Source organism: Rousettus aegyptiacus, unplaced genomic scaffold, assembly GCF_014176215.1.
Source record: "Rousettus aegyptiacus isolate mRouAeg1 unplaced genomic scaffold, mRouAeg1.p scaffold_m13_p_11, whole genome shotgun sequence".
Taxonomy (NCBI): domain Eukaryota; kingdom Metazoa; phylum Chordata; class Mammalia; order Chiroptera; family Pteropodidae; genus Rousettus; species Rousettus aegyptiacus.
In genome coordinates, this window is record NW_023416286.1 from 8,423,825 (window position 1) to 8,436,541 (window position 12,717).

At 35.4% G+C, this 12,717-nt stretch overlaps 1 protein-coding gene across 6 annotated transcripts in view; it reads left to right on the forward strand.

Annotated features, from left to right (window-relative positions):
* Nucleotides 1-4,705, forward strand: part of PDS5B (PDS5 cohesin associated factor B) — a 144,946-nt gene extending 140,241 nt beyond the window's left edge. For all 6 annotated transcript variants that reach the window (XM_016161928.2, XM_036228471.1, XM_016161905.2 and 3 more), the window contains 2 exons: nucleotides 1,023-1,161; nucleotides 2,602-4,705. In XM_016161928.2, the coding sequence (XP_016017414.2) occupies nucleotides 1,023-1,161; nucleotides 2,602-2,637 (175 nt within the window). In that variant the 3' untranslated portion in view covers nucleotides 2,638-4,705. The remainder of the gene's footprint in view (nucleotides 1-1,022; nucleotides 1,162-2,601) is intronic.
* Nucleotides 4,706-12,717: the final 8,012 nt, after the last annotated feature.

Below are 12,717 nucleotides of genomic sequence, written 5' to 3' on the forward strand. Positions count from 1 at the left end.
ATGAATTAATTTAATAAATATTTGTCAACAGGGATACATTCGATTAAATGGTGTTGGTATCTGTCACATATTTTCGATTGCCTCCTCTATTTCGGAGCACATGCTAGGGACTACAGTGGTACAAAACAGATGTGATTCTTGTCCTCATGGGACTTAGCACATAACTGGACATGTAGTCATAAACTAATCACACATCATTATGGAATTCTAAATGGTGGTATGTGCCCTGAAGGAAAAATTTAGGTGACTATAAGAGCATGTCATGGCAGGGCTGAGGAATTAGGGGAGTTTTCTCTTGGGAAAGTGATGAGTTGATTTCTTGAGAAAAGAAGGAGTTGGACTTTTATACATGGTTGGAGAGGAACGTTTCAAGTGGAGGGAACGCTGTATTTGAAGGTTCTGAAGTGGGAACTAGCTCTACAAATTCAGAGAGCTCTGGAAAGCAGGATTTGCTGGATCTCAGTGGGGAACTGTGACGAGAAAGACATGTGAATGGACAGGTAGGCAAGGGCCTCGTATACTGTGTTAAGAGGTTTTGTATTTTAAAAGATTACTTTGTAGCGAGAATAAGCAAGAGGTGAGGATGATTTGGAAGTATGTCATAGCGATGGAGGTAGAGCAGAGTGATGGATGTGAGGTTTCTTTGTAAATAGAATCTATAAGAGCAGTATACTGTTAAGAAAGACTCCACATGTTCTGCTTTGAGCACCTCAGTAGGTATTAGGTGCCTTTCACTAATTGAGAAGGATAAATGAGCAGAGTTTGGGTTACATTTTGAAATCCTTTATGGTACTGGTCTCAGTCACACCACTTTTGTTACTTGGTACATCTTTGTAAGTGATATTCTAGGATTAAACCCTGATTTAAAGTTCAGAATATAAGAAAAATATTTCTTATTAGGTAATTCAGGATAAAATGATAATGAGACTTCATGAAACACTTAAAGCGTTTCCTCTGATGGGGTGTAGTCCACCCCTTAAAGCTCAGAATGTTCATGCTGTTTCACATGTGTTTCCCTCTAGCCGTGGAGGCCGCTCCAAACCAGCAGCCACTAAAGAAAACGACTCGAGCGAGGAAGTGGACGTGTTTCAGGGCGGCTCTCCTGTCCATGACGATATTCCACAGGAAGAAGCAGAAGAGGAGGAAGTCTCTACGGTAAACGTACGTGTTTATTAAAGGGCCACTTATGATAGTGTGGAATGTAGAAATAGAGTTAGTAAGTATTTGGTCACAGCCATTCAGCAGTTGCTATTACTTATCATTCTAAATATTTGTATCTTTTTCTTCATCACTTTGTAGCATTGTTTCACCTGCCAGTTTGGATAATGGAGAAAATGTCTTTTATGGAAATCTGAAACTAAGTGAGAATGATAGAGGTAGCCTAGTGAAAGTGTAAATGTCAGGTTTAAAACTGAGTGAAGAGGAGGACAAGGGGCAATATGACCGTGACACTTCTACCTTGATTTTAGGGCTCTGGTATCTGTTAAATACACTGTCGTTTGTGGTTTTAGAACCTTTTGTTTGAGTTTCACAATAAGAACTAGAAGTTAATTGTATAGAATAAAATTATGCCTTTAACTACAATCAGCCTTTGGAATTCAGAAAATTGGCAATAGACCCTTTTTCCTCAAAAAGTGAGATTTTTTTTTTCTTGAGATGCATTTTTTTCCTTTTTAAGTAATGAATGGCTTTGCAAGTAAACACATCTCAGATATTTCTCTTTGGAGGAAATATAATTAAACATTTAAGTAGGAGCTGTTCACTCGATAATACTAATGGTCAATCTTTGCATCAGCTCAGCCAGCCATCCTATTTGAGAAACCTGTGATCAGGTCCCAGAGCTGATCCCTGCTTCTCTGTCCTCTTTGGTATAACCGGCACTTCTGTCTGCATCAGGATTCCTTTATGTGAATGAGTTAAGACCACAGAAAAATGCACCAGAATGTGGTCTCCAACTAGCCGGGCTTGTTTCTTAAAGGATTTTGGAGGGACATAAAAATAAGGCCAAAGAGTCCACAGTTGGTGTCTTCATCAAAGAAAAACTATACCATAACCTAATTAAATTAAAATCCACTTCTTTGTATTCCTCTTGTTAATACTGATCTTTTGGGCCCTAAGGTTTGATGTTTTCTTTAGCGCTTATCAGTAAATGGTAATATGTCTGAAATTCTGCTGATTTAAATGTATTCAATAGCTGTTAGGATCCAAACTCATTAACTGTAAATTAGAAAAACATCTGTAAGCCTAAATTCATAAGTATCAAATGTTTTCTTTTACCACAGAAACATAAGTAAGAAGGTGATATTTGCAATTGTTTTTCTTGTCGACATGGATTCTGTTCATTTCTTTTTAAAATTACTAAATACAAAAATAAAATAGTTTTCTACTGCTACTCAGGAAAGGCTGTTTATGGTCATCTAAGTATTAATATAGGCCTAAAATAAGTAATTTCAAGGCAGCAAGTTAAAATAAGATTTCAAGGAAAGAGAAGCAAAGAAAATCAGGAACAAATATGAATAGCAATTGGTTTAAAAAAAATAATTACTGTTGTGTCTAATAAACATACCCATTTTAATTAAGTATCTGGTGACTTCTTTTAAGGTACGGCGGCGAAGTTCTAAGAGAGAAAGACGATGAGAGCATGTGATTAATAACTTTTGGTGTGAACACTTCGAAAAACTCATTTTTTGTCAAGCTCAAGGCTGAGTTAAGCCTTTGATGCACAAGGTGGGACTGCCTAAGAGTGTTCAGTTGGACCTTACTCTGGTGACCTCACATATTGTGGTCATGTGCGTCAGCCATGCACATGGTGATAACATCGACTGTGGAGTTTTGTGAAAGTGTCATGTGCGATGGCTATGTAGACATAAACGAAAGAAGAACCCTGTAAATATATTTTTCTTTTCTTTTTTTTAATGTTTCTGACTTCTAAAGTGCTTGTATAGCTTTTATCTGTGGCTTTAAACTGACAGTACTCAACTGTTTATTGGATCTATTGATTTGAAAAGAGTTTGTTAGAATAGATCTTAAGCAGTCATCTGTCAGTGTTTGTATTTGTATACTCTGCAATTTTACTGTGAAAAAAGACATTTTCAACAAATGGTGTTGTCATTTTCTTGATGTCACTATTTGTTGGAGAGTTACCTGGTCCCTCTCCTTGTGTATCTTAACTCCGTGTTTACTCCTGGGCACCCATACCCTTCGGAGGTGCTAAATTGTCTGTCATTACACCTGAACCATGCCTCCGATGTGAGGACACCACACAAATTGTGAAATTGTTTGATTATTTTACACCTCAGTATTGGTCCCAGAATTTTCTGGCCTTTCATGGCAATGAAAATTTTAAGAGAGAGATTTAAAATATTTTAATTTTAAAGAACGTGTTATAAAATAATGTACCGAATTCTTTATCCCATTTTATCATCCCTTTTCAGTTTTTATTAATCTACTGTATCAATAAAATTCTGTAATTTGAATTAGTTTTTAATAGTCTAGAATGTTATTGTGTATAGATATTTCTTCTTGAACATTATGTTCAGAAAATGCAAATTATTACATTATAATATAAAATCTGATATATACACATTAGAAAAGTTCCAGTTCTCCATAACAATGTAAAGGTAATCAGAAAGCAAAAAATTTTATTGATGCAGTGTGTCTTTATAAAGCTGTTCTTGAAAGCAAGTGTTTTGTATTTTATAGTGAGTTGCATGTTTATGAAAAAAAGTGCTGAAAATGGGATGTGCTCTTTTCTGTAAATTCATATTTAGTCATAGTATATGATAGATCACCCCATAACATAGTTTTTCATCAAGAGTTTATTGTACTTTATTTTGGAGCCAAAAAAAATGTGGTTTTTTGGGGGGAGTGGGTGGGTAGGGGAGGTGGGTAGGGCCGGGACGGGAGTGATATATTTGACTATACGAGCTACTGTAGGTATCAGTCTTACAAACTTTAAGTGAAATTCCACTTTGTCCTGTTTGGGAGCAGTGGAAATCTATTTGGATTGAGAGCAGAGTTTTTTTTTCTTTCCTTGTTGTAATCTGCAAAATTATAGAAACAAACAAAAAAAAATTATAGAAACAAATTAAGGCAGTATACTTTTACAGTTTTATAAACTGTATTTTGAACCAAAACATATACATTACTACTTATTAATGCTTAGCTAAATCCATTTTAGTATTTCAGGTGCTGTTCTTTTCTTTTTTCATGGTAAACATCAGAAAAGAAAATCATATTCTAACTTATTAAATTTATCACATTGAATAATGGAGCATTTTCATATACTACACCATTATGTTTAAGGTATATTTCCAAGATTGGTTATAATAGATGGGGGATATAATAAAGAAACTACTATTTTGGAAAATGACATTTTACTATTTTCCAGTGTGTATCACAGTTGATGTGATTATTTTTCTTTAGCGATTTCTTCATGTTTATGAAACTGCCTTTTATTTTTTAAAAAATGTTTTGAATTGTGTCTTAATCTTTCAATATTTAACTATTTTTCATTTACAACAGTACTAACACCAGTGATTATGGGAGGCTGCTGTATATCAAGGCAGCTAATGTTGGACCAAGATGTATTATTGGTTGTTAAATGTTTCATTAGCTCAGTTCTCCCAACCACGCTATTTCTATTTCAGCAGTACAAAGGCATGTTTTTAAGTCTATAAAATAAAGAATAAGGGATAGCTTTGTATTTTTGTCGTTGACTAAATTGCACCAGAAATGTTTATGGCAGTATATCTCTAAGACCATTTTATAAAACATAATGAAAAAATGATGGGGGGAGGGGCGGGATTTTTATTTGCATGATCATAGTTAAGCAAATTTCATTGCACATTCAATTCTACACACAGTTCACAAATGTTCCTCATTGATTTTGTTCAATGCCAGTGAGTCTGATTTTCTAACATGTTCGTGCACTTTTTGGGAGGATTATGATGTATATTTTCCATTTTTCTGTAGAAAAATAGGTGCAATAATGATCAAAGTTTTGATGTCCTGAGTTTTATTATGTTTAAACTTAACATTTCACATACTAACATTTTGGAGAGCCACATACTATAAAGTAAAATTAGGTATGTATAAAACATTAATCGCTAACAGTGGTTGTTAGCAAACTCTTCAGTGACTGTGTTCATTTTGAAAATATGTACTGTATAAAATTAAGAAAATATTTAACTCACTGTAACAAGTTCCATTATGAAAATCTCATGATTCTTCAGTGAGGTTACCTTGCTGCACGCTGTGGCAAATCCATTCACTCTGCGTCACAATGAAATTCTTGCTGCAGTGCAACAGGAAGCTCTTTCAGTGATGTCCACTGTATATGTAAATGCCAAACGCGGGTTCTGGGATTAAAGGTTACATTACTTTCTGTATCTGCTTACAACCTGTAAGTTTGATTTTTCATATTTCCTTTTGGCCCACTTCCAGAATGTCAGGAACTTAAGGATTTCTTTAACGTAGACTTATCTCCCCTACCATATAGTATTATGTCACCATGATGAACAATTGGTATTTAGATAAATAACCAACTTTCAGATACATTTTTGGATTTTCTGTGAAGTTGAATAAACACGAAAGCTAATATATAATTGTATTATTTTATTTATGTGAATCAATATGTATTTTCAAATGTGTATACTAAATGGAGAAAGGCACATTTTCAAGATTTTTAATTTTGAAGCCTTTATTTCATGAAGAGAAAATGTATTTCCCAGTAACATTTTGCAAACTTTGCATTTAAACTTCTCGTGCAGAATCTTGGCTGACAGAGATTTATTAAGTACTGTTTAAAAGATTGCATAACTGAAGAAAATAAATTTATAATATAAACTTTAAAAGTAAGCACTAAGAGAATAAGTCACTAGTGGCAGTTTCATTAAATTTACTCAGCAAAAATTTATTGAGTGCCTACTATGTGAGGATAAGGTGTCATCAAGACAGGATAAGTCCCTGCTCTTGTAGAGCTTATATTCTCCACAGGAGGTGGGAGAATGAAGAAACAATAAATATATGATGTCAGGTTGTGAAAAGTGATAGAGAGTAGAAATGATTGGAGGAGAATCTATGTACTTAGAAGCTATGTTATTCAGTACATACAATTTAAGATTGTTGTGTTTTTATGGTGAAGTAACACTTATAATTTTAAAATGTTAGTATCTGTATGAATATTTCATACCTACTCTGGTAAGAACAAAGCCATACTGGTTTTGTTTTAGTTGTCTGCGTGGCAAAACCTTTTCTGTCCTTTTATTTTCAACAAATGTTTGTTCTTGTGTTTAAAGTATATGTTGTGTAAACATTTTATACTTGTATCTTGTTCTTTTATCTGATCTTAGAATCTTCGTTTTTTAATTAGTGTTTAGACCATTTTTTGGTGTTATTACTGATATAGAAACTTCTAAGTTTATCATCTTGCTATTTCTTTTTTTCTAGTCTTTATTCATATATTTTCTCCTTTTCCCACTTTCTTTCGGGTCAATAAAATACTTCTTACTATTTTGTTTCATCACTTTTGTTATCTTTTTAGTTATGCCTGATTGTATTTTTTCTGGTGGTTACCCTATGTTTGGCTTATTATAGTGTGTATTATATTAATGCTTTTACCACTTCCTGAACAATGCAAGAATCTTAAAACATTTCAACTTCATTTGTTGCCTTTCTACTCTTTGCGATATAGTTATATATTTGGTGATTATAAATGCCACAATATTGTTGCTTTGCTCGGTGTTCTTTTTTGTTTCCTGTACAGTTTCTCTTTTCTTTGCTCTTTTTTTTTTTTTAATAGTTTTGTGCTTCCATTTTGATTTATTTTCCTTCACAGTAAAGAACTTTTTGTAGTACTTACAGTGCAGGTCTTGTGGCAGGTAAGTCGGTTTTTGTTTGTTTGAAAGGTCTTTATCACTTCTTAATTTTTGAAGGGTATTTTCATTGGCTGCAAAATTCTAGGTTGGCAGTTTTATTTACCTGGCAATTTAAAAGTAGACAGTCCATCATCATCCAGCTTTTATATTTTCTGTGTATTTGCTACTCGTAGCTAATGTGCCCTTTTTTCCTTTGTTTTCAGCAGTTTGACTATGATGAACCTACTTATGGTTCATTTTCTTTACCTTGCTTGGGGTTTACTGAGCTCTCGAATCTTGGAGTTGATGTATTCCACAGTTTTGGCATTGTCTTTTCACATATTACTGCTACTCTATTATTGCTTCTCTTAGACTTCATTTGTAAATATGTGGTTTGGGTCCCATGTGCTTTTTATTTTTTTTCCACTCTTCTATTCTAACTTTCAACACCCGAGTCATCTATAGACCTAATTCTATTGCCTGATTCTGTTATTTCTTGATTATCAATTTTTTTTATCATTCATATTTTTCTCCATGTTTATAGGGCTTGTAATTTTTTTTTCTTTTATGCAGGACTGTGATTATGTATAAAAGAACTGAAGTCTTAAAGTTGATATGCTTTTCCCTCAAGAGAGGAGTTGCCTGATTTTCTGTTAGGAATTATAGGGATTGATCATGGAGTTGGACTTGAGTCACAGGCTTGGTTGGACTTGGTCCACACAGAGTAAGACTTGTATTACGTGACAGGCAGACTTTTAGCAAAGCAAGACTATAGGAGGTTTCATTCAGCCTTTCTATCCCAACCTCAGCAGGAAGGCTATTTTATATAGAATAGTCAAAGAAGGTTCTTTGACAAGCTAACTTCTGAGAATGGATGTTCATTAAGTGGGAGATCTAGCTGTGTGACTACCTGGAGAAAAATAAATTATAGGCTCAGGGAAGAACCAGTACAAAAGTCCTTACAGAAGAATGAACTTTGACAGCATCAGGGGTTTCAAGAAGACAGATGTTTCTGGAGCACAGGCGACCGCAGGACAAAGAGGTAAGAGAGAGTCAGAAGGTAGCAAAGAGCCTGAATGTTCCCGTGTGTCTCTTGGTAGTTTTGTTCAAAGTTTGTTGGCATCTGTTGTAGGACTTTGAGTCAGAGAGTGGCAAAACCTGACTTCTTTAATTTTTAAGAACACTTTGGACTCAACATGTCCAAAAGTGAATGCATAACTTTTCCTTCCCAAATCTAGTCATCTTCATATATCCAAAAATAGAATCAGTACTATAAGTCAGAGACCTGGGAATTGCCAAGGCTCCTCCCCTCGCCCCAGAGCCACCGCGTCATCAGCTTCTGTTGACTTTACCTCCTGCCTATCCCTGGAAGTTTCCCGCTCATTTCTACCATTGTGATCTTTATTTTAAGTTCACATCATTTCTTTGCCTCCAAACTGGTCTGCTGGCATTTGCTTGACCTCAAACTCACGTTCACAGTGTAACTTGACCTCAAACTCACGTTCACAGTGTAGCTAGGCTATCCACCCCACAGCAGGAGCAACAAACAGTGTGAACCCGACAACTGTTAGCAATTTACCATTGCGTTTGGATAATGCGCCCTGCAAAGCTCTGCATGTCTGGTCACTCCTGTCCAGTCTTGTCTTCATAGTCCGTGTCAACCACATTATTCTTTTAGTCCCTTGTACCTAGTTGCCGGAGGTGTGAACTAATAAGGTGCATATAGATGTATATAGACATTCAAAAGGTAAAGCATCTTGTATAACCTATGCCTACTCTCTCAGAATTTTCCCCGAGGAAACATTTTTTGATTTCTGTGAACAGGACAAGCCCCACTGTTACATGCCCCTTAGCTTACCTCTCTATGGCACTTGGTACAGCCCCACTACCTCCAATGTGGTAAACTGCATGAAGACACGGGATTTGTTCATGTTTAGTACCTTAGCACTCAGCACAATGCCTACGGCATATAGCGAGTACTTAAAAACATTTGTTGAATAAATCCAAGTTAATTTTTATTAAAATATAAATAACAAACCTTAAGAATTGTTTAAGATGAAGGAACATGGTAATTTATTGTACAAGATCCCTTTCTAAAAGCTGTACCTACGTCATCATATCATACGATCCTGACTGTGGCCCTGGGTGTGATGCGCAGTGTGCCCCCTGGTCAGTGAGGGGACCGAGAAACAGACTGTGGTGTACGCAGTGCTCCTCATCTCTGAAGTGCGGCTGAAGATTCGATGAAACCTGTTTTATTCCAAAGCCATGCTCTTTCTGCAGTCATCTCAAATAATCATCAAGTCAACATTGATTGAATAAATAATGCATTTTATGGAAGTGATAATCCTCAAATTGTGTTGGGATTTCCTAGCCAAGAGAATGAACATAATATTGGCCACATTTTACTGTATACTTTGTAACCTGTTTCCCTGTATCATCTCTCATTCTGAGAAACGTGCATTGTCAACATTTTACAAATAAACCTAGATTTCCCCAAAGGTCGCAGAGTAGAGCCAGAGTTGATAAATCACACTACTAATTTGGACTAGAATTCATATCACTTAAAACTGTTTTCTATGACAGATCTTAGAAAGTAATGGATAAAAATGTAAATGTCATTTATTTTGCAAAATCTAAATTCTTGAGCATTTAATGAGTTTAACTGGGTTCAGTGTATAGTATGCATTAACCCCTGTGGGTGCCCGTACTTAGCACATAAACTCCTGGGGAGTCAGCACCTTCAGCTGGGGTGTGACTGGGGGCTAGGTGCAGACGAGATTCATTCACTTGGGAACAGAGGGGACAAGCTTGGCTGAAGCGGAGAACTTTCTGAGTCGTGATTGGGTAATGGGGAGATCACCTTGCACAGGTAGTTCAGGAAAACAGAGTTTTTTTGTTTTTGTTTTTGTTTTTTAACACTGACAGCTTTTTGGAGCAGAAGAATGAAGATATGAAACTATTACATCTTTTAATGATGGCTTTAGAAGAGTGTGTAATACAGTTAAAGGACTGTAAACGGCAAGTCTGGTTAACTATAATACAAGTTTAACTTCATTTGCTGTGAAGAAGCAATTACCTTGTCTTCAAGCGTAGACAAGCAGCATTCACATTAAGTAACAGCCAGTTAAATGTATTTAATTTAAAAATCTACACATGTACTTCTCTATTCCCATAGGAGGTAGACAAAACAGAAGGGTGGTTACCAGAGGGGAAAAGGATTGGGGGAGGAGGGAGGCAAAGGGGCTTAAACCTACGGCCACCAGGCCTGGGGCGGCCACACGCAGTGCAGTACAGATGCCGAACTATCTATCATCTTGTACATCGGAAGATTATACAGTGTTATTAATCAGTGTTACCCCAATTTAATAAAAAAAAAAAATAGGGCGTAGAAACAACACAGATATTGAGAGCAAAGTGTGAAAATCAGTTTATGCCACTAGATGAGCATTTTAGTCTGTTCCTTTTCACTCTTACACATACATTGTTTTCATGTAAGTGGGATCAATACTTGACTTTTCTACAACTTTCTCCTGTACTGATTAATGTTCCTACAGAGCAGTCAGGATAAAGCCTACAGGGCTTTATCTCACCCTCTTAACAAATGCAGAGTAGCCTTTGTACGGGTGCGCCGTGATTGGTTGAATTGCTGTTCTGTGGTTGGGCATTTGGGTTATTACATTTTTCACTTTTACAAATAATGTAGAAAATGCTCAATCCCCCATATATGTCTTTGAGCCGAAGTGACAGATTTCCTATAAGAAATAGCTGCCTACGCAGAGAACTGTGGAGTTCCTTTAACTTAGAGAGTCTGCCAAATTGCTTTCCAAAAAGTCCACCAATTAATACTGTTTTAATATTTGTCAATCCAGTGATTGCACAATTATTTTTTTCATATGCATTTTTCCAGTTACCAATGAAACAGCATTCATTTTGATTGGCTATTTCTAGTCTATGAATTATTTGTTCATATTCTTTGCCCATTTTCCTCTTTGCTTCTTATTATTTTTATCTCTGAGTAAAAAGATGGGTTATGGACTTCACACATTTTATTTCTTACAAAAAGGTACTACAGTTGGCTAGTGTATGTCCTAACGGTGGGTTTGCGGCCTTTCTGTGAATGCTTTACATATTGTTGCATCATTCCTATGCTTGTTAAATGTGTGGAAGATACCTTCTAGTGATATTTTTTTTTAATGGTTATCCTATGTTATATATAGAAGTTTCTCTTCATGAGTTCAAATATCAGTATTTTTTCACTATGGCTTCTGGGTTTTGTGCTTGCTACAAGATTTTGAAAATATTTTTGTTTTCTAATACTTTTTTTTTTTTTTGCATCAACTCATTTAATCCATCTGGGGATAATTTTTGTATTTTGTGTATGATGGTGGTCTAACTTAATTTTTTCCTAAGTGTATAGTTAACTTTTATTAATGCATTTTGGGGGGGGGGTATAGTTTCTCTTATTTTCACTGGTTTGAAATGCCACAGGTATCATGTACTAAATATGTTTATCTACCTGGATCTGTGTTTGGACTCATATTTCACTGATCTTTCTATCTATGCCTATACCAACATCTAATGTAATCACTAGGCCTATATAATTTGCTTTTGTATTCGGTCTGAAAATTTTCCCTAAGTTGTAATTTTAACAATGTCTTGTCATTCTTGGCCATTCTTGTTATTTTCTCTTACTCAAATATCAACATCTTTGCAATATTGAGTCTGCCCACTGAGATAGATTTTTTTGAAGGCCTACCCTTCAATATTGTTTTATTACTTTCTTCGTAGGAATAGGCTTTGCATCTTTTAAAAAATACTTGTGGATTATTATTATTACTAACATTGGTATTATCATGTCATCATTTTTTAACTGATTATACCTGCTGTATGTTCTCAGCCACTTTGCTGAGCGTTTATTAGTTGTAATAGTTTTTCCATTAATTATCTTGGATTTGTCAGATAACACACTGCAGATAATTTTGTCAGTATTATTTCAAATTGCTCAGACACATATGTCGTGTTTCTCTGGTCTGAGTGTGACTGTTGGCGACACTGGAGAGTTGTTAAGTACAAAGCATCCCGGCTTTGTCCAATTTACGACAGTTTCTATTTCTGTCTAATCAGGGTCATTAAAAAAATAAAATCTGAAATGTGTGTTGAATTCCCATGTTTTCATAGCAGTTTATGGTTTTTTTTTTTTTTAAGTAGTGTAATGAATTATATTAAAAGCTTTTAGTTATAGACCCATCTTTGCTTTGGTTGGATTAACCTGCCTTGGTCGTGCTAGGAGATGGAGCATGCTAACATTTTACTCCGAAGCCTTGTATTCATGATGAGTAGTGAGACTGGCTTAACGTTTTGTTGTTGTTGTTGTTGTGTTATTCTTATCCCTGTATTAGGAAGAGCAGTTTTGCTAGCCTTCTAGAATGAGTTTGAAAACTGTTCGTATTTTTTTATGAAACAGTTTATGTAATGTAAAGTTATTTACTTCCTGAAATGTTGATAGAGCTCATTTTAAATCGCACATGGTGCCTTTTTCAATGTTATTTTGTAAAACGTTCAAGTAAAAAGTATTTCAGACATCTAGGAAATAATAGAGCATCACCATCTCATTCTCTAGCTTAAAAAGATGTTAACACTTCATGTTTTGTTTACATTCTCACTAACTCAGCACACCTATCTCCACCCCCAACTCTCCCTGGGAGTGGGCAGGAAAATCAGGAATGTTTAGCAAACGATTTTTTTTTGTTGTTGTGTTTTAGGAATAAACATTCCATACTTGTGACACAGATGCTGTGGAGTGATTAAATTTGCAACTGTCCCTTCGTGGAGAGGATAAGCTGACTTTTACTATAAA